At 41.4% G+C, this 27,918-nt stretch overlaps 1 protein-coding gene across 4 annotated transcripts in view; it reads left to right on the top strand.

Annotated features, from left to right (window-relative positions):
- The window catches only part of SATB1 (SATB homeobox 1), a 100,908-nt gene that overhangs the window by 55,520 nt on the left and 17,470 nt on the right, over nucleotides 1-27,918 (top strand). For 3 of the 4 annotated variants that reach the window (XM_045161877.1, XM_045161876.1, XM_045161878.1), the window contains exons 8-9: nucleotides 2,989-3,201; nucleotides 11,101-11,256. In XM_045161877.1, coding sequence (XP_045017812.1) covers nucleotides 2,989-3,201; nucleotides 11,101-11,256 — 369 coding nt within the window. Of the gene's footprint in view, nucleotides 1-2,988; nucleotides 3,202-11,100; nucleotides 11,257-26,649; nucleotides 26,819-27,918 lie in introns of all 4 variants that reach the window. The other variant, XM_045161880.1, reaches the window with a different exon arrangement.

The raw sequence follows: 27,918 nt of genomic DNA, 5'->3' as shown, positions 1-27,918 counted from the left end.
CACTGGCTGCTTTAGAGCTCTTGGAATCTCCCAGGATTTGCGATCTCAGTCTAGACCCTCTAACACATCCCAGCTAAAAACCCGTACTTGCTCTTGTTAGAATAATTAAGTGAAAATAAAATGCTTTGCCCCGAAAACACTTTGTATGCTCAAGTGAGACATCATGCCAACCTCAAAATGTGGTTAGAGAAATTTCTAAATTCTCTCCCAAGTGACCTGCTGCTACTTTAAGCTATACAGGAAGGACTCAGTCTCATGTTAACAAGCCTTGATATCGTTATGGATTTTTTCATGTGTTGGTTTTCTCACTGTGGTTCTCTAGTGGAAAGAAAGGATATTTTGTTGAGATCTCTGAATATCTAATTTCAAATTTCCCAAATATAATAGCGTCCTAAATGTTTATAGGATCTCTTTTGAGCTAAAATTATTTTTTGAACTATAGTTGATTTATGGTGCTGCGTTAGTTCAGATGTGCGGCACAGTGGTTCAGTTTTTATATATGTGTGTATATATGCACATACATATACGTGTATACCCTTTTTCAGATTCTTTTCCATTATTATCAATTATTGAGTATCACTCCCTATGCTTTGCACTGGGTCCTTGTTTATATGTCTGTATATATTGTTTATTTATATAGATGTTATTTAGATATGGCAGTGTGTGTGTGTGAGTCCGTCTCCTGACCTACCCCTTCCTCCTTCCTCTTTGGTAACCATAAGTTTTTTTCTATGTCTGTGAGTCTGTTTCTGCTTTGTAAGTGAGTTTGTTTGTGTCATACTTTAGATCCCACATGTAAGCAGTATTATGCGATGTTAGCTTTGTCTGACTTCACTTAGTATAATTTCTAGGTCCCCATGTTGCTACAAAAGTTTTTTAAATTACTGAACAGTTACTGCATATAAACATCTTACAGAGTGCCACGTAACTTTTCACTAAAGGCTTACTTTGAGTAAATTAATAATTACTATTAGAATTTTCCCATGGGGAGCATAACTTGTTCTTAAGTTTCTGTCACCTGTTGGTAATTTTTTTCCTTTTATGCTCCAAATACACATAATCCATTTAATAAATATTTTTCAAACATGTGGCAGGCATTGTTCTGAGATAATATTAAAGGCTATTAGATTATTCTACTTGAGGAATTTATAACATTGTATTTATATGTACTATATGTTAATATCTCTTTCCCTATGGTTAAGATAGACTGCTTTGCCAAGTACATCTTTTAATATCTTTAAAATTTTTTATCCCCATTTGGTGGGCAGGATTGGAGAGCAGGGGCTTTTTTTTTCTTTTAATTTTTTTTAACACCCAATTTTAAAGATTGTTTCTGAGACCTGCATTTTTGGTTTCAACATGACGTATCAAAACCCCAGTCAATCTAATTAGTTGGTCTTGTGCAAATTAAATAGCTGGGTGATTGACGGCCTGTTTGACTAGATTTTAGTTAAATTGACTGGATGTTTTGCTTTTGTGTAAACACAGTTGCAGCATTACCTGTCAGTAGCGTGAATGAAAGGACACACACTCTTCATCCTTCAGGCTCCTTTCTTAGGGTGAAGCTGGCTTCGCTTGTGTGGACCAAGTGAGAAAGCAGAGTGAACTCCTGGAGCCCTCTGAGCCTGTTGGAGGTTCTTTTTAACAGCATTCTACAGATCATTTTTAAAGTGGACACCGCTTTTACATTGTATGTTCCCAACTGTTATCTTGAGGCAATAGGCCACATTAGCCCTGAGGAATTGGGAACAAAACCAGGTTTGTGCTTCTAGGAAAACCATGAAAAAACCCCAATGTTTAACCCCGGGGCTTGGTTGTTTTGACACTTTACCTCCCTGCCCCAAATGTACCCCATCGTCATTTTTTCAGGGTTATCAGAAAGTTAAATTTGCAAATTACAAAGAGGTCTTGACAACATTTTATCCTGAGCCATATTGTGATAAACTGAAATGTAGGAAACAAACATGACTTGGCATTCCCCGCATTATTTTATGTAGGAGATTGAAGAGGTGAGGGCTACTCAGCCCTTACCAAATGGGCAGGAAATGTTTCTAATCCTTGTATTTCATATAATCCCTTAAAGAGAATTGTGGAAAACCACCCACTTAAAAAAAACATTCTTCCAAAAATTAAAGTAGTTGACAATGCTCTGTTAATTGGGAGGAGCACCCGAAAGGCATTCACTAATAATGGTTTGTGCATTTCTTCTAGCACTAATAAAAATATTCCTCAAGAAATGGGATTATTACAGAATTTGATAATATTCTTTTTCATGGCGTACTACGATGGTATTTTGCAACGTGGAGAAGGGGTTATGTATCTCATGTAAGGGTGGTTTGTGAAGTTCAGAACTTCAGCCTGTTCCTGGGTGGTGTATAGCAGGCGTGGGAGTTGTCAGGATAGTCTCCTTAAGGGTAAAGAGAATCACTTGTCACTGACTCCAGTCGTTTGAAAACCAAGGAATAACGTAAAATTCTCGCCTATGAAAACCTCGTGTCCTTCTTACATGAGGGCTTAGTGATACTCTTTCCTAGTATGTTACGATTCATCTTCGAGTCTTTTCTTTGTAAACCCTGCTTCTCTCGAAATGGCTTTGCATCTTTACATGTTGGGCTGTTGGCATTCCGCTGCCTTTGTGTAGGCAGCTTGAGAACTGTACAGTTCAGTGCTGTTATATTATGAGCATTTCATTTATTCCTAACTTGCCTCAATCCTCACTCTGTGAAAGATTTCATGGCAAGTTAAGCTGCTCAGAGGAAGGAGACCAATTAGGCAGTTGCCGTTTATGTTATGTGTAAAGCAGACGCTTAATAAAATTAAGAACACAATTGAGGCTCTCTTCTCCACCACTTCAATTGTAACTAATATATTCCTATGTAGAATTGATGCTTCTGACTGTTCATTTTCCGAGCAGAGTGGAGACGAAAAGGCAGGCATCCCCACGGACGGGCAGGGACCCGCTCACCCTGTGCCGTTCATTCCCCGCAGGGCTTGCTTTCAGAAATCCTCCGAAAGGAAGAGGATCCCAAGACTGCATCCCAGTCTTTGCTGGTAAACCTTCGGGCTATGCAGAATTTCTTGCAGTTACCGGAAGCTGAGAGAGATCGAATTTACCAGGATGAAAGGGAGAGGAGCCTGAATGCGGCCTCGGCGATGGGTCCTGCTCCCCTGATAAGCACACCGCCCAGCCGCCCTCCCCAGGTGAGGCTTGTTTTCTTCCTCATCCTTTGCTGCTTTTGGTTTTTGTTTAAAAAAAAGGCTAAGGAAGATTCTCAATAAGAAAATAGAAAGATGCTTAGGGAGATTTTTTAAGGAGCAGTAACTCATAGTTGCTTGAGGAGAATTTAGTCTGAACTCACTAACTCTGGTTTAAAAACAATAAGCTACTAATTAGATGGGAAAAATCACTTTGCGTTGCTTCATTTTGGGGGTGAAAAGTGATCTTTAAATGGGATATTTAGCCGTACTACTATTAAGTAAAAAAGTGTTTTAAACTCAACAGGAAAATGTGATGAAGTCCATTTTATCCCTACCAGTTTTAGAACCACCATTTGAATAGTAAATAAATAAAATAAATAATTCCATTTGTATTTATGCTTTCCAATACGAACTGCAGCTGGTACCAATTACACATCATCTCGTTTGTAATCTTTCATAATTAAGTTTAATACAATCCTTAAAGGCAGCTTTAAATGGACTGATAAGCAATTCCATCCATATTCCCAGAAATGGGCACATTCTCTGTTTTCCACATTTTTGCACTTTTTAGAAAAGTCACCTTCCTTGATTATTTTTTAAATCAAGTTTAAAAGGTGGCCTTATAACTATTATAAAAATTCAAGAAGTTAATTTCAGCACAAACTATTAGATATAAGCATGAGAGTGGATTAGACTTAAAATCTTCAAGGAAGTGTATTTCTTACACATTTAATTTCTGTTTTGTGCAGTTCTTAAAAATAAGGTCAGCTAAAATGACAAAATGAATATGGAATACTAATTTAAAGTACTTATGTAACATAATGTCATAATGAAATTATCTCTTAATGTTAATTTCATCCATAGTAAAAAATAGCCATTCATTTCCAAGTATAGAAATAAAGTTCATTCAACACTAGAGATGAAACTGCCACAGAAACTCCATAATGAGAAATAGACATAATATACAGCCACTTGTGGAGGGTCTTAAGCTGCATATTGTGATGTTCTGAAATGATTGCTTTTTAGAAACGTCACAAAAGTCCATTTTCTCCATTTTATTCAATGAAAATCAGTTTGGTCCTGATGTCTGTAAGAGCAGAGTAAGGAAGGCACTGTAATTGTGAGTAGGAAAGACATATGTCTCTAGCAGAAAAGAATGGCTCCCATATACATTCATACATACCCATCTCCTACATATACACGTATTGAATTTGATCTGTCAGGGCTTCTGTAAAATACTCCTTACAAATAAGAACGAGGAACTCTTTATGTACATATATGACATTTGTAAGAGTGATTAAACAAAAACTACTCTCCTTTGGGCTTGATTGAACGCTCAGTTCATGGTGTTCAGAGTTAATTGACCATCGTTACCTTCTCTGCTGCAGCCACCCTTGGAAGGCCTCTGGGCAGTTATTGTACTTATCACTTAATCTGCAATACTAGCAAAAGAAGGACTTATTTAAGACCAGTGTGAATTTAATTGTTGAGTTTCTTTCTGCTTTTTTGCTTTTTAATCTGTTCAAATATTTGGCTTAGTAGTTCCCTACTATAGCTTTTGTTTTCTAGGATTTTAATGCTTTTATTTGCTTTTCAAATGTGAGTCTGCTCTCCTTATTCATCAACTGTTTTCTTTAGCCAAAATAAGATTAATTCTTAATTGTGATACTTATTTTGGTATACTTGTAGGATACTCAGGTTGCTTTCCTATATGTATATCTAAAGACTATCTCTGATGACAAGTTGGGTTAGAAAATATAATTTATTTTGGCCTGAATTACTGATGAACTGGTTGAGCCACCCTCAGCTGATGTGTTAGTTCTCAAGAGGAGTTGAGACTAGGCCTTTTAGCCTGGATATTTAGCCAATGATGAATGTACTTGGATACAGCAGAATCTTAATGAAGATCTTTCATAGAAAAAAGTTTTTATTTGCACAGTAGTATTGTCCATCTAACAGAACTCTGCAATGAGTCTGATATGTGTGAATAATTTTATTCCACTGCTTCCTATAAATCTTCAGGGATCTTACGTGCTTCACTGGGTATGCCTCCTCGAGCATCCCTGCCCATTCCCTAACTTATCACACCAGGCCTCACAGCCGGTGTGCTCACCTTTTATCCTTTGGCAGTGACGCCATGAATTACATTTGGGGGAGTTTTTAGTGTATTAAATGTATTGTCCGTGTAAATGAGTACTTTGGATTTAGAAAAACAGGTGTTAGAGCGGTTGAGTTGGTGCTGTTGGAGCAGCTGAAGTGCGGCGCTTACACGGGAACCAGCACCACATGTAAGGTTTTCCTGTGCTTATTTACAAATGACTAAAATGGGAGGAAAGGATGAAACCACAGATCAGAAAAGGACGGCAGAATTCTGTCTCTTTACATTTTGTATTTTGCCGGAGTCTGTATGAAATCACTGTGCATTTCTTTTCCCCCCAAGTGAAGATACTCGAAAGCTATTTTGAGACAAGTCTTTGGCTTGCATTGGACCTGGACAGGCTTTGTTTCTAAACAACTGCCCATTGTAGGCAGAGGTCCCTTGTGGCTCACCAGAGACCCAGGGCCCCTGATGAGGGAATGGAGTCTCTTAAAGCTCCTTCCCTGGGGAATGTAGCTCATATAGGGAATGATTGGAAGTTCCTGGCTTGTACCAGACCGAGGACCTAACCCATGGAGGTGCTCGGATTCTAATCATCTGCAGGAAGGGGCTTCCCCGGGCCCCAGGCTTTACTCTCAGGATAGCCTCCCCTAGGGAAGGCATGGACCATTCTGCAGAGGCTCTTGGCTGGCCTCACCTTGGTGAGATGCCCCCGGGGAAGATGTGGACCATCCTGCAGAGGCTCTTGGCTGACCTCGCCTTGGTGAGATGCCCCCGGGGAAGGCGTGGACCATCCTGCAGAGGCTCTCGGCTGGCCTTGCCTTGGTGAGATGGCCCTGTGCACCCCTGTCCATCATACTTCAGAGAGGTAGCCACGCCAGGAGCTTTGTTGAAAGTATATTTTCACAGTGTATGTGTTCTAATTCAAGAAATGCAGATACCATGGGACTTCCGTAGCAGGCCAGTGGTTAAGACTTGGCCTTCCGATGCATAGGGTACGGATTCAATCCCTGGTCTGGGAGCTAAGACGATCCTGTTTGCCTTGTGGTCAAAAAAACCAAAGCATGAAACAGAAGCTATATTGTAACATGTTCAGTGAAGACTTTAAAAGTGGTCCACATCACCCCCCCCCCCCGCCCCCCAAAAAAAGAATATCTGATTCCCGACTTTCTGAGCACCTTCATGTACATGAATTCCTGGAATTCTCATACCAACCTTTTGGTGGGAGAAAGATGAGAAAAGTCACAGACTTAGTTCTCAGATCCTCTGGTCAATCTGCGGCTCTTTTCCCTCCCTCAAGCCGCGTCCTGAGAACATAGTTTAGAAAGGAGAAAACGGAACTTGGAGAGACTGTCAGAGAGGATGAGAATCTGTGTTACCAGCTAAGAAACAAGAACACAGGTGAGAACGTTGTCCTGATGAAATCGACCGTTTGATAGAGGATCTGCTTTGGAAGACGTTGGACAGTGGGCGTTTCTGAGATTGTAGAGGAAAGAGCCACTTTGATAGAAGGAATATCTGGGAGACACCAGTCCCTCCAAAGCCCCCTGATCTGAGAGGTTTCTTTTCTATCACTTAGCAAATTTTTCAGATGAGTTTACAAGATGAATTTTATTAGTAGTAATTAACTATTACTTTCTGGGAGTTGTCTATTCCACCAAACATAGCCATTTTAAGTTGGTGGTTTCTGTTTAGATGTGCACTTACTATGGATTTATTTGTGTGTTTTAAGATATGTGATGTCTGAAGTTAAATTAGCATTTGCTGTCTTCCTAAGGACTGTTCAAAAGCCTGTAATTATCAAGTTTTAACTTTTACATAAGTTATATAATTACTTTTCCTATTTTTTTTAACATGTCTTTAAGGAATTCTTTGGTTTCTTCTGAAGTAAGCTGTGATATTTTATAGTGATGTTTTAGAAGATGTACAAAGATGATAGACACAATATACAGTATAATTAACTTAATCTGGTAGCTTCACCCTTCTGTCTCTTTACAACAAATTCTTCTATAATATAATAAAACATTAGTTATGGGCAGGAACTTCACACTTGATTAAAGTTTTATTATGAATCTCTTGACCAGCTTTATGTTAAGATCACATATGTGCTTGGAAAATACTTCTCCTTAATAGTCATCTTTTAAAAGCCAGAGGACTTTTGAAAAGTCCATATTTGGAAAATAACCAATATTGTTTCTACAAAAGGAAGCATAAAAGGATAGAGCCGTGATACTCCAAGCAGTGTTAATATGTACAAATTTGAAAATGGAGGCTATTTTCTGTCACCAAAAGGAATTCCTCAAAATAGCACACGTCTTACATAACATTACTAAGAAAACATTTATAGTTTGCCTAACTTGAAAAATAAATTTAGACTGGATTTTTTAAACTAATGATAAAAGCATTCGCTACTAAAAATTAGACGTTCATGAGCTAGATTTAGCAAAGGGCCACCAAAAAGCAGGTGCATTATGTCTTAAAAAGTAAGAATTTTTCCAAATAAAGAAGTCCTGTGTAATGCCCCCTCCAGTGTACTGGGGTGTTTTCTAAGATAAGCATTGCTGTTAGACCCAAGTTCAGTCCTCAGCCTTGCCCCGTGGACAGATGACTTGACTTACCCTTGTTAGTTTTCTCAATTTAAAAACAGAGCGATGATAGAACATTAATATTAACCTGCTCAGGGCTCTTACGCAGGTGAATGTGCATTAACCCAGTGCCCAGCTTATAATAAACAGCTGATGTCGGTTTCTCTCATTATCATAATTATTGTTAAAACTGCATCAGACTTGGACTTGTGTGTGTGCACACCCTCGTGCCCGTGTGCAGCGTCTGCTCACAGGCGCCAGAGGCGACCCCAGCAGTGTCCACTCTGTGCATAGCACGTGTGTCGTACATGCCTTGAGGAATTCAGCAGTGTGTAAAGGAGCAAGAACCCTTCAGGGGAGATTTGTGTTCTGCTGCACAATTTCAGTGAAATAAAAAGCAGGCCCTCGTGCCGCACCCTGTCCCCACGTGGGAGGGTGAATAGCAGAAGGCTCCTTCTTAACTACTTCCCCGGCGCCTCTGTAATGATGGAGTGGTGTGCGCTACCTTGATAAAAGCTATTCAGAAAGCAACTGCCTTTATTTTACCTCCTGTGCTATTTGCGGAGAAGAGCTGGAGAGTAGTTTGTTTTGCCTGGAATGAACTACTTTATGAATTTTAATGTGTGATATAATATTAAAAGCTAAACCAGGATTAAAGAAGATTTTTTTTGTGCTAAGCTAAAATAGTACTTAGTAGAGTGAGGTATAAAAGATTTTTGTTTCCATTTTTACCTGGGGAAAAAAATTTCAGCTTTCATATTTTTGAAAAGCTGTCCAAGTCAGTTCCCCTTAAGCAATAGCTTGTGTTTAGGGAAAAAAATGTGATTCCAGAATTCTAATAGCTTATCTCTGATAAGATGCCTATCTGAGCCAACAAGATGATAAAGAAGAGCTTTTCTAAATATTTTTAAAATGAGTAATACGATTCGTTAATATTTTTAAAAGTTACTGCTCTCACTTTAAAAAAAAAAAGTTTCATGTGCTTCTTTTCCACGTCTGACTATGTTAGCTGCTAGGAAATGGTTGTTTGATTTTTTTTTTGGTAAATAATTTAAAATGTTTGATTGTTGATTCAGGTGGCAGTTGCTTTATTAAAAAAATTAAACCAAAGAAAATTTTAGAAGCAAAATCACAAGGTTGAAACAAACAATTATAGCCCACCTCGAAGATAAATTCTCAAGCATCATTTTTACAGAAGAATGACAATTACTTTCAAAACACACTGCAACTCCCAAGTTTCCAAAGCCTGCCCTCTTAACGACTGCTAAGCAGATCACTACCAAGGAACTATTTCTTCCAATGCACTGGACTCCATGCCTCCATTTCCATAACATTCAGTGTTCAAAGCGATTGAAATGGCTTTTCTTTTCTCTTTCATTTAAGCAGTGAGAAAAATAGGTATTAAAAGGGACCCCATGGAGTGATCAAATCTATCCTTCTGCCTCAAAGCAAGACCACCCCAGAGCAAAGTTGTGAGTCTCACCAAAGCAACTTTGTAGGCAATTTCTGGTAATGCGGTAACTCTTCTGGCTCCTAAAGTGGTGTTTAGCAGATTATTGCTTCAAAGCCGGTGTCTATGCTTGGTGGCCTCGGTCCTTAACTGCCTCCCTGAGTGCCCCTGCCCACTGGAGCCCCAGAGCTGGCGGGGGCACCTGTGAGTCCAGCCTCCTGCCATCTCTGATGCCGGTGGGCCCCGTGTCCTTCCCGGGGCTGCGGTCCAGCCGTTTCCCAGCATCCTTGTTTCTGAGCTCCCAAGGCTAGTGTCCAAGTAGGAGAGTCTAGCCACATCCTCCAGAGGTGAGTTGTCTTGCTAACTGGCTGCAAGTTAGAAAGGGAGTCGGATGGCATCAGTTTTAAAGCAAGCTGATCTTTACTTTCTAAGTGCAGGGAATTAGATTGCATAATTAATTCTGCCCCTCTTTTGATACCAAATATTTGAGGGCAAGGTGAAATAAGGATTAGAAGTCTTGCTGTTTGGGAGAATATGTCATCTAGGGCTCCCAAATTATTCATTTATCCTAAAGTGAGCTTCAGTTTCTGCTGTTCATAGTAGATGAAAGGAAAGATCAAGATGGTCAGTTTGTAGAGAACGGAAATCTGGATTCTGTAAAGGTCGCTAAGAAAAGTGGTTTTCGATGAGTCATGTTGTCAGGAGAAACATGGTCCTGCATCTCCAGTAACTTTTCATTTACATTTTCATCAGTTTCCCAGTAAAAAGCAGCTACATGGTTCATATGTGAATGTCCCAGGCTGGTTCCTGTAACTGCATAATAAAAGTCAAAATTTTATTTTAATGATTTAAAGTATTAAGGATTGCTTTTTAAGTTTTAAAAAAGATTATGATATCAGTAAATTTTGAGGTTGATTTCCCCCCTAAATTTTTTGTCATTTTTATGGTGATATCTGCTTATCATTTTTACCAAAGGGATTGATATTGATTCTTCAGTCAAGATTATATAGTTTGAATATGTTTTGTGTGACTTGCAGTCATGTTCTATTAAATATTGTAAAATATTTTCTTATTGTCTTGTTCCACAAGTTAAAAGGAAATAGTTATACAGGGGTGCCAGGAAGCAATGAAATAATTACATGGAACAGCTTGGACATGCACTTGTAAAATGCAACCACCTTTATGATAATTAAGCAAGGCATTCTACCTGTTTCATGGATGGATAGAAGATTTAAATATGCAGCTCTGCAAATGGCTTTGTTATGGAAGATTTTTAAATGAAACATAAGTGGAAAAGGCATAAAAAAAGAGTCTAAAATTAAAAAGGCCATAGTATATAATAGCTATTAGTGGTGTGATTGTCTGTTAGGCGTCAGGTACCCAACAAAGACACAGCACTGTGCATTTCAGTTTTAATTGTGAATTTCCTTTGTTAGAATTGCAATGGAAGGTAATTGGGTAACAATTAGTTTAGGGTTTTCAAGTCTTTGAAACTATTCTGCTTTCCAGAAAACGTACTTGATGGCATTGTAACTCCTGGTCGTCAGCTGGCAGTTGCTGTCATATTACAGATGCAATCACCTGTGACAGTATGACTTCCTTACCTTAAGCAATCTGATCTCCAGCTAATAACTAATGTTGAATGACTGCCCTGTTGATCACCTTGATCATAAAAGGAGCAGCAATGTCCAGTTTGGATGCTGAGCCTGAGAAGCTTCAAAACCATTTGGCCAATGGTAAATGACAGGCATGTTCAAAATGTTTTGTAGGTGAAAACAGCTACTATTGCCACTGAGAGGAATGGGAAACCAGAGAGCAGTACCATGAGCATTAATGCTTCCATTTACGACGAGATTCAGCAGGAAATGAAGCGTGCTAAAGTTTCCCAAGCTCTGTTTGCAAAGGTGGCAGCTACCAAAAGCCAGGTAAGCTCCTCTGTTGGGCGTGCAGACTGTTGGCCTGCAGAGCCTGTGAACGTGCATTCCAAGGAGTATCTGTCTGCAGCTTGACCTTGTGTCCCTGAGAGGTCGTGGTTTCCACGCATGTTGACAGCTATGGGGTGAGACAGGGTTCAGGTTCAGGTAATAGATACTCAATTGTGTTTCCTCCAGCAGCCGTCGTCCAAATCACAGATTTCTCAGTAAATCCCTCAGTCAGTTAATAGTTGTTTCCAGAAGAGTATTGCAGTGTGTAGGAGGTTTCTCCATCTGGTCTATTGTAGTGGAACAAATAACTTGAGTTATTATTATTTCATTAGAACTTGGGTGACTTTGATTTCCGTCCTAAAATACTGTGAACGCTGTAGTTCGTTTCTGTTCCGACTCTGGCATCCGCCACCGTTAGGCGCACTTATTAAAGCAGACTCACACACACACGTATCTGTCTTTGCATATTAATAATTATTTATATGCATATATATGTGACACAAATTTAATTACAATTAGAAAAACTGTCTAAATCTTTTAGATACTGTGTATGAGATATGGTACACAATTTTAATTATAGTTAGAAAAATTGTCTAAATCTTCTGAATTATAAATGAATAGAATTGAATTTGGAGAAGTTACAAATATTTACAAGATGACATAAAAAAGGATAGATAATGCAGTCTTTTATCAGTATGATTGTTATAAATTGGTAATTTAAGTTTATCAAATAGGGCCATCTACATGAACAAATTCACAGTTATCTACAAGCTCTTGTTCAAAGGCAGGAATACTTTGTAAAGGACTGGAAGAATACTGAAGTCTCTTCCTCTTTGCAGAAAGATTTTGATCCCTGGGTTGGGAAGATCCCCTGGAGAAGGGAAAGGCTGCCCGCTCCAGTATTCGGGCTGGAGAATCCCATGGACCATATAGACCATGGGGTCACCAACAGTCGGACACGACTGAGCAACTTTCACTTCACTTGATAACACTATCCAAGTGAGACTGAGAGGCAGTCAAATTTTAGACAAATACATTTCATTATCATTAGTGAACTCTCCTTTTTAAAATAGCCTGGCTGCTGTCAACTTCTGACAAGATTATACCATCCTGAGACTCATTTACAATGTGATGTATTTATAATATAATACTTTTATTATTAGCTTTTTCTGGAATTTTACTCTAGCAACATTAATAGTGGTCCTTGATGGGCGTTTTGCTTGAGAAGAGGTTGTTCTTGTTTAAGTTATAGGCTGGCTGAAATACTTAAGGGGTATCTTGGAAATGTTATATAAAAATGGTTAAACTCAAGCTGTGGACTGTAAAAATTATAGCTTTATAGGCCACATGCCTGCCTACCCTTCAATCACTGTCAAAGTGATAATTTCTACAATAATATGTTTCTTTTATTGTGAGATTCTAAACATCAAGTGCTGTTTAAACATTAAACTGAATTGTTTATGTTAGTGCCGTACCCGGCGTGTCATACATCAGGCCACCGTAATCTCTCATGGAATGTAAAATTCTGTCATGAATCATGGCTTGTATATCGGAAATTACTGTAATTTTGATTGGAAATTACAGGGCTCTTGAAATGTTTCTAATTATGATAGAATGTTAGAGCCGCTTCAAACCTGTGTGCTTCTTCAGATGTCCTCATTTACATGCCAAGACTCGGCGCTAAGGAGAGGTGTCCTGTGTGCCCGTTCCCCTCCCCCGCCACCCGCACCTTCCTGGTATTTAGTATAATTGGGATGAGGATCTCCTAGTGCAACATATTTTGTCCCACCTTTCTCTGTGATTACACAGCTCTTCTGACCTTTCCAATTAAATTATCAAGACTAACAGACTGTCTTCCTATAAGGCCAAACACTTTCCCCAAATCTCCAAAATAGAAAAACAGAGAAACTAAACATGCATTACTGATTGCAGTAAGGGGCAGCCTTCAAACCCACAAACAGAAATAGATATTAAAACTTTCTGGTAAGTTGGCATCTGTCATTTAATCCCTATCCCACACCCCCCACCAACCCATTTCCTGTCTTACGAAAGCATATCTCCTTCTGAAGCGGTGTTTTGGCTACCTTCATTCTTTCTTTCTTTTAAACAGTACCCCAATTCTGCCCGCCTAAGCTGAGTTTCTGATTTTGGAGCCATTCAGACAGTGGTTCAGTTCAGTTCAGTCGCTCAGTCATGTCCGACTCTTTGCGACCCCATGGACTGCAGCACGCCAGGCCTCCCTGTCCATCACCAACTCCCGGAGTCCACCCAAACCCATGTCCATTGAGTCGGTGATGCCATCCAACCATCTCATCCTCTGTTGCCCCTTCTCCTCCTGCCCTCAATCTTTCCCAGCATCAGAGTCTTTTCAAATGAGTCAGCCCTTCACATCAGGTGGCCAAAGTATTGGAGTTTCAGCTTCAGCATCAGTCCTTCCAATGAATATTCAGGACTGATCTCCCTTAGGATGGACTCGTTGGATCTCCTTGCAGTCCAAGGGACAGTGGTAGCAATGGGTTGATAGTGTCACGTGAGTGATGTTCTGGGTTCGGCATCCTTGCTTTGTGTCCCTGTCCTACAAAGCTCCCCGTGAGTCACTTTCAACCACGTCAGCTGCAGCTTCTGTGTATCTGCCATGATGAAGTGTTCCCCGGAACCCCCAGAGCTGCTGGCTCATCTTCTCGGTACTGGTTGAAGAAAATCCAAGGGGCCAGCTGTAGACTGTTGGGGTCCAACAGACTGTTAACTTTCATTCCCTCACATCGCAGTTCCCAACTACTAATTTACTGGAACTTCATTAAAAAGCGTTTTTGTTGCTTTCTCTTCATTCTTCAGTTGAGATGTTAGCTACCCTCTTAATGAAAATCTAAAGGTTGATAATTGCCGAAAAATAAGACCATCCAAAAACGGTATACATTGCTGAGAGAGGAAGCCTGGCTTAACAAGGGCAGGTAGTCTTTGACAGGCTATGTTCTCTTGCCGTAGTTTTTGTGAAGGAAATATAAAAACTGGAATACAAACCAAAACAAACAAAACTCTTCAGATGAGACTGACCTGTTGCGTGGTCAGAATTCTCAAACTGTGAGTTACTTTTGCCTTGGAGGCACTTGCCGAGGCCCGTCAGCACGCGGGTCCCGCCAGATTCCGAGGGCAGAGCTGGAGGCGCCCCTGTGTGAGCCCGTTCTGGCCCGTCCGCTTCCGTGTCTGGCCCTGATGCTCTCTGTCAGCGTAACATTCATCACCTCTTTTGTGCCAGACCCCACCGTGTACTGTATATTGCTGCATTTAGTTCTCAGTAACCCTGTGAGCTGTAACATTGATTTCCTCTTTTTACACGCGAGGGTCACTTGACTACAAGTAAGAGAGCCAACCCCAAGTTCTCTGCATCACTATTTTAGTGTCTTCTCAGGGTTCCAGGTAGCATCAGGACCAAAGTTAGCTCCCCTCTTCCAGGAAAGAGGAATTCGGGATGCTGAACTAATCAGTGGTCAAAACGGTGGGGGCTTTCCTGTCTTCGTTGACATATTCATGGATTATGGGTTCTTGCCATCGGAGGGTGCTCGGAACCCGAGCTTCTTCATGCCTGGTTAGGGCTGGGGTGTCGGGAGGGGAGCCTGGTGAGGACTCAGAGGGGCCGTGGCCCCAGCCTGTCACTGGCGTTAGAGCACCGGAGGATGGGAGGGGTCTTATGCTGTCCTGTACGTGGAAGAGCACTGAAGCTTACAAAGCTGTAACACAAACAGATAATGGCTTGTAATGTGTTAAGCTAGAGACGCAGACCTTCACATAGAGTGACTTATTTTTTACCTATTTATGTATCTCAGATACCTTTCATTTTACAAGGTAAAGCTTTAGGTGGGTTGCCTCAATGGCAGGCAGCAGAATTCCTTTAAAAGACAGCACAGCCCTAGAAAGCTGTGGAGCCAGATGCGTAGTAACGGTGGTGTGCGATGACTGACGCAGCAGAGCGTTTTCAGGAAAAGAAACCAACTCTGCAGATCCCACCATTGCACAGGTATTACATTTTCTCCTCGATGAGTAATAGAAATGAGATTGTTTTTAACTCTAATAGAAATGTCTGGGTAAAATATGCAAGTGCAGACTGAAGGTAGGCTACTTTTTGTGCTTGGGTAGGAAAGCAGGCTAATGCAAACTTTAAAAAGATGATATGCTTTAAACATAATGCGAATAGCTACAAATGAATACACTTTATATTCTGGGTATTCAAATAAGGAGCCGTTTTTTTTCCAAGTGAATCATACTGGAATTTTATCAAACATTTAGTCTGATAACATTCAAATAATTACAGGAGCAGAATTCGCTAATTTTACTGTTAAAAAAAATAGTTGATTTGGGTAATAACCATTACAGTATCAAGGTTCAGTTACTGTTCAGTGGTTATAGTGTTTTCATATGGGAGATGGAAATGGAATTCTTTCCTTAATGGTGGCAGATGTTGGAATCTAATTTTATTCCACAGCAAACCCCCTGAGAGCTCTGAGACTTCAGGTGTGTGTCCAGCAAGGGGGCATCAGCAGCGCTGTAGGCCTCGCCTTGTACATCGAGCTGTTGCATTGATTTTCGCGTTTGCGGAGGTGGGGCTTGCAGATGCAGTGATGCTGTGGGAGTGAAGGGCTGTCACTGTGCAGCTGCATTCCCGCTTGCATTTAGAAAGTGATTTCTCTCTGGTGCTTTATTGAACAGGGTAGTTCTTTTAGGTAAAGCAGTCAGATGATGGAAATTCTATTTGACCGAACATGCTTTCAGTAGAATCGTTTGCACTCTCTACCCGCCGGTCCTGGCAAGTTACTGGACACTTTGGCTGCAACAACTTTGGTGAATGGATGTGGTTTTTTGAACTAAAAAAAGAATTTCTGCCTCTGTGAAAATAGCATGCCAGTTAAAGCAACCAAATAATTCAAAGCCTCTTGTACTCTTTTACCTGCTTTTCAGACACATTTGTCATTGTCAGACCTGTAGGATGGGAGAGAGAAGGGACAGTGAAGGAGAAGGAACATCTTCGTGCTCATTGGGCTTGTAGGCAAAAAAAAAAAAAAAAGTATCTTTGGATTTGGAAATTCTTAGATGGTGATTGGAATGCCTTAAACACGAGTAAGAGATATCACACATCATCGCCGATGGAAATAGGGCTGCTGTTTGTTGTTCAGTCTCTAAGTCGTGACCGACTCTTTGCAACTCCATGGACAGTAGCCCGCCAGACTCCTCTGTGCATAGGGCTAAGAATGCTGGTTATAGGAATCTACAGTGCTAAAATCCAGGAGAAAAATCACATAACTGTGCGCATTCTGTATACCAGATGCATTCTGTATTCCAGTGTGTCAGCAAAGGCATCTTTTATTTTGTCAGAATCAAACTGCTGTCGTGGAAACCTCACGTGGAAGCCCCGCGCTGACTCACTGTTCTGGAATGTTCTCGTAACAGACTTCGCTGCAGCACGATTTCCCCTGTGCAGCCAGCCTCCTGTCTCAGACCCGCAGGAGCCCCTGCCGGCTTCCGTGATTTCCGGAGCCACGTGCTTCCCCGGCAGCCTGTGGGAAGGCCTTTCCCACGTCCCCAGAGCCCCGTCCCTTGGGCTGACTGCCTGCAGCCAGGATCCGGGGAGGGAACCGCCCTTCTCTACCTAGCGCCTTATTTTACCTTCACTTACCTTTATTGGTGGGGAGGAGACCGTCCGGAGATACAGGTTTCCCAGGACTGGCTTCCAGGGAGGAGCAGGCGGCCTGAGGAAAGCTCAGGGCGAGGGGAGCAGTAAGGCGGCCTAACGCGCAGCGTCTCGGGACGCGCGGACCGCAGGTTGGCCGCGCTGGGGAGGCTTCGTGCTGCCCGTGTGACGAGGCCGGGCCGCCCTTCCCATCTGGCGCGGTGGCCCGCACTGTGTGATCTCTAAGCATCCCTTCTGTCTAAATACCAGGATCCCTATTGGATTGACTTTTTTTTTTTTTTAACTTGAATTATGCTTTTATTTTTTTAATTAATTTTTTATTGGAGTATAGTTGCTTTATAATGTTGTGTTCCTTTCTACTGTATAACAAAATGAATCAACCTATATAACCCCACCCTTTAGGACTTCCTTCCTGTTTCGATGGCCACCGTGCTTTAAGTAGGGCTCCTTGTGCTGTACAGGGTGTTCTCGTTAGTTACCGATTTTACACATGGTATCAATGGTATATTTGTGACAATCCCCCTCCCCAACCAGGGATGGAACCCACACCCGCTGCATTGGAAGCATGGAGTCTTGACCATTGGACCACTAGGGAAGTGGACTTAGTTTTCGAAAGTGTAGACCTATCTTTATGTTTCTAGGGGTCCCCAACCTCCGGGGTCTAAGGCCTGATCATAGGAGGTGAAGTTGATGTAATAATAATAGGAATAGAGTGCACAATAAATGAAATGAAATGCACTTGAGTCATCCTGAAGCCAGCCCCTCCCCCCAGTCTCTGGAAGAAGCATCTTCCACAAAACCGGTCCATGGTCACAAAAAGGTTGGGGACCGCTGTGGTCTACTTGATTGCTAAATAGGACTTCTGCGATTAAGTTTAATCTTTAAATACATAAACATTGACATAATATAGCAGTTTAAAGGTACATGATTGTATGTTTTACAGTGTTTTAAGAACTATATTTGTGAATCTGAATATAAGCTCTTTTCACATTTCTATGTTATAAAAACAAGCATGTATTTTAATTAATCTGGGGTTTGATCACAGAGGTAGGTTCAGAATTATTCAATAGAAACTTACCTGCTGGTTATATTTTTGGCTAAAATATCACGTAAAGGGGTATTTTCCCTCTACACACTTGATATTGTTGTTTATTTCAGAAAGTCAAACCAAACCTTTTTGGTTATCTTATTGCCACCTGAAAATCCTTTAAAATTTTCTTCTAAAATTTAAGATTAAGTAACTGGAGTCATGTAAATACGCGTTCCTCATTCTCCCATTTAGTAAGTTCATTGTAACAAGTACGCTGCTGCTGTGTCGCTTCAGTCGTGTCCGACTCTGTGCGACCCCATAGACGGCAGCCCACAGGCTCCCCCGTCCCTGGGATTCTCCAGGCAAGAACACCAGAGTGGGTTGCCATTTCCTTCTCCAATGCAGAAAAGTGAAAAGCGAAAGTGAAGTCGCTCAGTCGTGCCCGACTCTTAGCGACCCCATGGACTGCAGCCCACCAGGCTCCTCCATCCATGGGATTTTCCAGGCAAGAGTACTGGAGTGGGGTGCCATTGCCTTCTCCATGTAACAAGTATAATCGTAACTAATTAAGCCCAGTTTTCCAGCTTTCAAAAAATGGCATAAAAATTTTTTACTCAGGATTTGGAGAGAAGCAGTTTGTGACTATTGAGTCAGCTCTCTAAATAGGATGAGCACGTGGGGAAGTTTGGGGAAGGTGACCCAGAGCGGGTCCTTCAAGGCAGGCCAGCGTGTGATGCGTTCTAGGGTATGAGTGTGTATTTGTAGAATCTACTGTATTCTAAGGCCACCTTTTGTTCCAAAATGTAATATAAGTTGAAAAGTGTAGACTCAGGATATCTTATGAAAGTTCCTCTTTTTGGAAGCCTTCTGTTGGGTTGACCAGAAAGTTCGTTCAGATTTTTTCCACCCAAACAGAACTGTCTGGCCGACCCAATATAATTAGTTGGACAGTTGAAGAGTTAAAGGACAGGCTCCAATATCTCCAAAATGGGAGTAGGGAATAGACCAGACCAGTGGGATTTTAACTCTCAGCAGGAATGAATTTCAAAACGGAATGCGATTCAGCTAAACTTCGTGTGTAATTATAACACTGATATAGTTCTTTAACAGGCTGCCAAGTGAAAAGACAAAGTGTTTTCTCAAAAGTCGCACCAGTTGTCTTTTATGGCTTGGGTAGTAAAGGTAGGTTTTATTTTAGCTTTATCTTCTTTTTCCCTCATATGAGAAATGAAAATAAAGGCCCTGTGAAATGAATGAGCTATGAAAATGCATTTATGCAAAATGACAATAGAAAAATAGCTCTGGAAGAAACTGCACTGTTAAAATTTCACATCAATGAACGGTCCTAAAAGAGAGATGGAAGAACTTATGTTGGGAATATGAATCTGATGTAGGATTTTTCAGCCCTGCTAAAAGAAGACCTTTGGTACCTTAAAAAGTAACCTTTGAGATTATTCATTCCTATAACTGTAGTTGTTATGCTTTTATACATGCTGTTCTTTTGCCTGATAAAATGACAACTAAATCATAGACCACCCGTTTAAATATCTAAGTAAACATCTATATCTGCACATACAGAATACATGTATTTAAAGTAGATTTTAGAGATTGATAGGGATATAGCCATTCTATAATTTGTCATTAAATATCTCATAAAAAGAAAAGCTCCGATCTGCTCGTGGTGTCACCATATGATTGCTAAAGAGATGAACTTGTCCTTTTTCTGAGACTTCATCTATTTCGGTTGTCTGGTCATAGAGAATGGATTCTCTTTTGAGTTCTTGATTCAGCCATTCCAGTGGCCTTTTGTGGTTTTCTTTTCTTTAAGCGATCCCGTTTTCAGCCCGTAGGCTTCAGGAATTGGGCTGAAACGCACAGTCTCGTGGCCCGCCTGCCGGCTCGGCCGCCTCGGCGCCTCTCCTCCTGTAAATCAGATCACAGGCAGCATGCTGTTGTATAATAAGGTGTCTGATCCTTATTACCAGTTTGTTGATGCACAGACTCCTTCAAATTGACCATTGCAACACATGGTTTCCCCTGAAACTAGCTGTGATAATTAGCGTGGTTCTAATGAGACAGAATGTCAGTGATCTTCTGCTGAACTGTCGAGTCCCGACGCTGCGGATGGGAACTGTCAGAGCCTGCCATCTGTGACAGCGCTTGGCACGTCCCGGCGGCTGCCGAGAGCATGCTCAGTAGACTAGTTTCAGACAAATGGCCCTTTACTTGACGAGGGCCCTGCGTTCTGTTCAACTCAAGAACGCTGGCCCCAACTTTGGCCCATGCCAAAACCCATTTTGTGATCCGAAGGCAGAGAAATATGCAAACCTCTGTTGTAGGTTGCAGAAGAGAGGACTCTTTTATTTAGCAGGTGAATTTTCAGTGGCATTCCTTACCTTCGGCTTTTTCCCCCATCCTCTCTCTCCTTTTTTTCCCCCCCAATGGCCCCATCCAGTCAGTTAATGGCAAGGCAGTCATTGAAGAGCCTCTTCCCCAGTTTTCATCCTGCCTTGTTTAAAAGAGATTTGTTGAGGAGTTGGGCTGGCTCATCACGATGGAGCAGTCAGATGTAGCAGAGAGGGGAAATGAAAGAAATAGTTGAGAATGTGTCTAGGAATACACAAGTCGGACAGCAGAATGAAAGCAGACAGGACCGTGAGGTCTGAAAGCTCCAGAGAGGAGTGGAGAGTTTTGTGTGTGTGAGTGTGTGTGTGTGTGTTTTTTTTTTCCTTGAGTACAAGTCCAGCGCTGCTTATCATTCCAAAATATGCTTTGTTGCTTTTTATTTCCTCCTCTCTGGCAGACCACACAGGGCTTGTTCTGAAGAACATTTTCACTAATCTGATCAGGCAGCCAAATACGCCGGGAAAACTGCTTTAATGATCCCACTAATTACCTCAAGTCAATATGAACTGTATTATTAGACTGAGGGAAAATATTCCATTAGGTCTCCCCCTTGGGAGTTCCTCCGCTTTGTGATGTCACCGGAGCCTTCACCCTCTCGCTTGTAATTAATTTTATTTACACACGCAGGCACGCACAAGGTCACACCTGCACAACCAGCGCTGGCCAGGGAGCGTGTGGCACTCGGGCTTAATCAGATCTGTCATAATTACCATTCTGCACGTTTCTGACACACGCTGTGAAATATTTCAATTTAACTGCCGCTACCAGCACAACCAGATGTAGTGCGAGCGTGGCTGCGTTGGAAATATTATTCCTCAGGATAAACTCTCTCCTCCTCCTCCTCTCCTCCCCCCCTTTGCAGCTAATGTAGCACAGAAGCTGATGGGTCCTGTAAATCTTGAATGCAGCGCTAGATTGATAACAGGCGATTAGACAGTTTAACCACAAACAGCTTGTTCATTTTTCACAAATGAAAACCACATGTGGTGTAACTAAAATTTCAGGCCCCCCCTTTTTTTTAAGAGTTGGGGTCTGCATGTGCGTATGTTGGAGATGCTCTTAAAAAGAAAACGCGGTGGACAGAAGTTGTCTAGAAAAATAGAGAAGTTGCCTGTTTTTTTTTTTTTTCTTCAGGTAGTTTTATCCAAACTATCATCAACTTCCTTTTTTTTTTTTCACTTTTGCCAAAACTCAGATGGAAAAAGATGGTACTCTCCATTTCCTTTTTTCTTTTTTTGCACAGTTTTTCTTTTTTTTTTCTTTTAGTTATTTATTGGATGGAAATGATAATATCCCTTTAGTCTCTGCCTTTTTATTTTATCACTGTCAAACCTTTTTTTTTTTGAACGTAAATTCTGAAAGAACTTCTACAGTGGGTATATGCAGTTTTTTAAAGGAGCGTTTCCCTTATTTTTGTCAATGAAAAGTTGTTAGTTTAGGCATGGCAATCATATTCCTCACAATCCCAAAACAAAAATGGACCCATCAAAAATTTATTTCCCAGAGAGGTGTGTTGATTTGCAGAATCAGTGTGAAGGGCAGAACTGAAAACCAGTGAATTCTGTTTCTTTAGAAATAGTGGAGACAGCCTGGCAGAAAGCGCAGGTGCAGGGTAACCGTTAAGGCCAGAGTTATCACCAGTCTCAGAAGAATCCAGCCATAAGAAGATTAAAGTATTGGAGCCATAGAAGGCAAAAGCTGGTGGAAAACTGAAATTAAGAGAGGAGGAAGGAATAGGCTCTGTGGTGATGTAGAACTGTGCCTCTAGAGAAGGCTTGCAATAATCCACTTTAGAGACCATTTAAAATGTAGATCGAGCTAGTTAAATATCTTTTAATGCCAAATAAAATACACTCTTCCTTTTTATCTTTATTTTTGTTTTACTACTGAAGTTATGAGCCTCATTTCGAAATTTCCTCCCTGATAAGAGGTGCCATTTCCCACGGAAGAGTGGATTTTTCTCCTTTCTCTCCTTTCTTTAGCGACTTACCTCTCTTCCTATTTCCTTATATTAAAAAATAAAAAAGTTTTCCTTCTCAATGTTTCACCGTTTGCTCTGTGTTTGCTTCAGAATATCTTCCAACTTCACAACTAGCATTTGTCTGCCTACTCGTTCTTTTTCTTGTGGCCTGAATATCACTTTAGAGGAAAAGAAAGTATCTGTCTTAGAATCCCTCTTCCATCTGAACTGCTGAGCAGTTCACATGGTTGATGCCTTCAGTCTTAATCGGCCTGTGCAGTCATTTTGCAGATACTGGCCGTGGGAGGTTCAAGTCCCGCACTGCCTGTCACTGTGCTGACTTCTGCTGAGGCAGATGCAGCCTCAGGGCCCCCTTAACCCAGAAGTGAGAGCACCAGCTGCCAGTCGGTGAGGTCCACCCACCCTGGCTGGTGTCACTTGCGTTCTAGGATACCCAGAAACAGATTTGCTACATCTGTAGCATAGTTGTATGGGGATGAGTCGAAGAAATAAGAAACGTGGGGGTAAGAAATTACAGCTTGTGACTCCTGTCCTGCCTCTGCTTTAATGACCCTGAAGAATTTTGCACAGAGACTTCAAAATAGGTGAGCCAGCATGCAAGTGAAATCACATTTTGCAGTCATTGAACTTGGCACTTAATGGAAACGTGCCTTTTTTCATTGCAAGTGAAAGTTTCCATTTGTAACCTAAGAAGTCATCCCCAGCTTTCCACGTTTGCAAACTTTAGTTTTCATAGGTTAGGATTTCTTTTTGTCTTAAGTATACCTGTGGATACAAAAGAGAAGAGGAAGAAGAACCAAAAAAAAGAATAGCTGTTCAGGGATGCTAGAGTATATGCGAAGTTTGAATTTTGAGTAGGAGACGAGAACGTGTCTTTCCATTAAATTTAACAAGACTCCAAGAATCCCCATTATTCAAGGAAAATACTGAAATTTTCTTTATGGACCCTACTGGGTCCCTGTCTAATGCAAAGACAGTTTTCATGTATCTGTTAACAAGTCCTGGCTGAAGATTAGTAGAAAAGGAGTCTATAAACTTGATCCTACCTGTCAGCTCAGTCCACCTTCACCCACTCTGCGGTCATGCAGATCTTCAGGAAGATGTTCAGGAAGCAGAATTTGTTCTTTGCATATTTACTCTGTTTTCAATGTCAGCATTTTTCACCAGCATCATTGAAGTCATCAATATCATCTATCATGTAGCCCGTGCTTTTACTCCAAGCTGAAGGAAAGAGGAGAGTGTGGTTCCTGATTATCTATGTCAGAAACGTATTGATCTGCAAAGTCACCTGTGGTTTATATAACAACTTGTACATAAACGTCATCTTTCAGAGAAGGCCTTGGGGATTGAAAAGAGTAGGGGCCCCAATTCCCCGTCCGTCATGTTGGGGAGACCCAGGCATGTTGCTTGGCCTGACAGGCCTCTGACTTTCCCCTTCAGGAGAGTGAGCTAGGTTGGGTCAGACTGTCGTGTCCTGGGCAGGTCCACGTTCCGTGAGTTTGTTGCTGAAGCTGGCGCACGAGTGTGAAAAAGGATGCTGTTTTGATTGAGGGTACTGCCGGCAGGTATGTTGTGTGGGGATGAGTCCCAGGGGAGGCAAGGTTTTGAATAATGGAAGGGCTTAGCTGATGGGGACACAGTGCTGTTTTGGGGGTGTTTTAGCCTAAAAGAATTATTTATGAGGGACATGTAGTGAGAACAGGCTGTTTGAAATCCAGGCTGTGAACTCCGTGTTACGTAGTGTGCGCTGGGCTCCGGATTGACGTGCTCTCGTCTGAGACTTGTTGCTGGAAAGCTGGAACAGCCACCTCCTTTGTCAGGGACCGTGCAGAGTCGGGCCAACATGCAGAGGAGGCGAGCTCCGTTCAGTCAGGGCCTGGCCTTGGGTTGCTATGTGGTGGGGTAGTGGTTGCCAACGCCCTGTGATTAGAGATTGCTAAAGAGCTTCCTCCTTTAACATGTCTTTTTTGGGGTTTTTAACTGATGCCTGAAAGTCCACCTTTAACTTCTCATTTTAGGGGATTGATTAAAAACAAAAGTTCTTCAGGGCAGGATAGCACATCGAAGGGGAAAAAATAGACTCAGTCCACGAGCAATCACAGGTTTGGAAGAGGTCGGTGGAAAGGAGAGTTAACTGGGTGAAGGAGGCAGGGAATGAGAGCTGCTGTGCAGGAGTTATCTTGACACTCTCAGTTGCAAGCTTGTCACCTGGTACCTGGAGCGTCTGATAGCTGCTGGGGAGTGCCTAGCCCCAGATGTCTTCTTTAAATGTTCCCCTGTTTGTTACTTATACCAACACTAGGCTGCTTGTCAGGGCGTTACTTGACTGGTTCATTGATGGAGTATTTGGTGGTTAAAATGAAATGCAGATTAGGTAAAAAATAAATTACTTTCAATGGGGTCAAGGAAGTGAAGGCTGTAAATAAAATATACGTTCACAAACAGACAAATGCTATTAGGAAAATCCAGCTTGGTCCATGCCAAGCTGTTACTGTCTAAATTGCCTTCTTTTTTCCTGACTTGCAATTAATTTTTGCTTGTGTGTTTGGAGATTGGGGGAAGGGTAATAGCCTAATGGGTAATGATTTTATTTTAGTATTTTGATTAAAGAGCCTAAATAACTTGGACCCTGGGTAACCATAAGAACTAACGCCTTATCCATCAAGCTTAATTTCCAGGCAGAGAGTTGTGTTTATATTTTTGGATAAATTTAGCACTGAGGTGTATATAGAATGTACAGGGATGAGACAGTCATGGGCTCCTTTTCTACCCTCCCTTTACCGTCTTTCCTGTTCACTTTCTTTTCTTTCTTCAATCCTTTGCTAGCTTCCTTCTGCCTGCTCTCAAATCTGCAAGGCTCTCCTTTATGGCCATTTGCTCTTTGAAGAGGTGAGAAGAAAGGCCAGTCACTGGTCTGCAGGCCTCCCTCCCTCCACCCCCAAAGGCCCGCCCCTGCCTTAATTCCGTTCCTTTTCCTTCTCGTGTCTGCCCCACTACTTCTTCATCTTCTGTTTAGGAAACCCAGGTGTCTTTGGACAAACACTGTTAGTGTTCCTCTCCAGGCAGATAGGCGTTTCTTAAAGGCAACTCTGCTCACTGTGCTTACCTTTATAGTTTGGGGATGGTGTGACCTGAGCTAAGTCAGCTTCCTGATTCAGAGGTTGTAAACCCATTTACTGAGTTCATAGCAGGACCAGGTGAAAACACAGCGAGGTACACGTGTGTGCTGGTGTTTACTGTCAGTTAGGAAAGTTCAGGCTCTTAAACTATCACTTTATGAGTGCATTCTCCTCCAGACCTGAAATAGATGGATCTGATAAAAGTCTTCTCTCCAGTGACTTGGGGATTGAGTGGGGGTGGGGTCTCACACACACATGCACGCACACGCACACACCCCACACACTCACACACCCAGGGCACTGCTGAAACACCCCTGGTGGAATCCCGGGGCTCCTCGGAACAGAATATGGGAACCATTGACTAGTGATTAACTGTTCCCTTCAACCCATCTCTAAGAGGTGTGGTGCCTGAGCGGCAAAAACAAAAACAAAAAAGCAACATGATAAGGAGATCTGTTCCAAGAATTCCTAAATGCCACCGTTTTCTAATCTACTAGGAAGCTTATATGAGATAGTTCTGGAATAATGTTTGAAACATATATATTTAGGTGTGTATGTACATATGTATACGGACACATAGATGTTGGTGGGGGGCACCCTCTTCAGGAATTCTTAACCTATGTCTCATCTTCCCCCAAGGGTCCACACATGAACTTAGAATAAAAAAAGCTTTATTTCACTGATGTCTTATTGAGGTTTGGCACTTAATTATCAGTATAGGCAACAGGTGACAGTATTGTTAGGAACACCTAAGGATTTGTCACCAATAAAAATCATAAATATTTTCATGTCACATTTTTATTGTAGATAATCTCAAAATACTGTTTTTGCTCATCACTCTAAAATTATGGTAGGTCTTAGATCTTGTTATTTATATGTTAATAAAGAATCACACAGTGTTATATTACTATAACATACAATTTTGATGACTGTATTTCAGTGAAATTTTTTTTTTTTTGGTAATTTTACGTATTTTATTTCTGGCCCATAAAAACATTGTCCTGAAAACAATGGACTTTACCAGACTACCAGAAGGGTCCATCACACAAAAGAGGGGAGACCAATGTTTAGATCAGTTGTGTGTGAGAAGAAAAAAAAAAAGTCTAATTTTTTAAAACATCAGCTGAAGAGTTCTTAAATTTACCTGGGAAAGATTTCTTGATTACTTTTGCAGATGCTTATTTTTCAAGTACCCTGCACTCCAGAGTATGTAAGCGTGGGTGACGATGACTGCAGAGACATCTCAAACAACAACACACCCCACACACAGCCTGTTCTCCAGGATTCTGATGCCCAGCATTTGGGACAGTGCCTCTGCCCTCAGGCTGGAAACTTTTTGCCAGGTAAACTATACCTTGGCTATCAGCTTAAGTCTGAACTTTAAGCTGATCTTCCTCACTGGCCAGTAAGTGCTGGGAGCTATGGTCCCTCTTCTGTCTGTCCCACGTCTCAGCCTCACGGTAGATGGCACATAGATGGCACTTTGTGGTTATCTGTGGAAGGGCAGAATGATTCAGGAGTAAATTCATCCAGCCGCAGTTTTGCCCGCACAAAAGCTGGCGTACTCCTAAGGCGGTCCCGGTGGGAGGAGGGCGGGGAGACCTTTTGCCCAGGAGGCCAGGGTGGGGCCTGGCTCTGCCTGCCCCTCTGGACGTGCCCTCGGCAGGGTGCAGGCTCGGCAGTGGGGAGGGGCCTCCGCGCCCGCTTTCACTGGTACATTCTGACCTGGCCGTTACCACTGCAACTCCGTGGTGCTTCTAGAAATAGTCACCCTTTCTTTCTTTTAAGCCTTTTTTTTCTAATCCCCCAATTCGAGTTCCTCATTTAAGCTGACTTCTGATGAGTCGCTTTGCATAATGGATAAAGCAGTGTGGTTTTTGGCCGCAAAATGGGTGTTACTTTATCAGCAAAATCATAAGCAGCTTGGGAGCTTGTAATGACCCTGCCCGCTTGATGGTTCCTCTAAGATATGAGCCCCATAACTTTTACAATCCCGAATTGCCTTCCCCTGGTTTTAAACATTCTTTTGTTATCTCTCGTAGAATATCATAGAGGGAAGATTTAAATTTTTAATTCGCAGCCCCTCAATATGAGTAATGAGAGGTATAGCCCATTTGAGGAGATATCTGCCGTGTTGAAAAGTTTTATATAAATCAATGAAAAATGGAATGGCAGAAATATTTGTTTAAATTAACCTGACGATAGATTATTTTTGTAAGCTGACAACTTAGTGTATTGAGTTAATCATCACCCAAAAATTACTCATGTTACAGGTTCATATTTTTATAGGTTTTGTTTTTTTTTTTTGCACATGGCATATACAGATATTCCACAACATTTTTTCTTTATGATCATTGTAATTTTGAAGAAAAAAATAAATATTGTAAGTTTTTAATAGTGCCTTAATGCAACATAAGAGATTTGCTTCATAATATTATGGTAT

This window comes from Bubalus bubalis, chromosome 1, assembly GCF_019923935.1.
Source record: "Bubalus bubalis isolate 160015118507 breed Murrah chromosome 1, NDDB_SH_1, whole genome shotgun sequence".
Taxonomy (NCBI): domain Eukaryota; kingdom Metazoa; phylum Chordata; class Mammalia; order Artiodactyla; family Bovidae; genus Bubalus; species Bubalus bubalis.
This window is presented reverse-complemented; position numbering and strand designations above follow the sequence as displayed.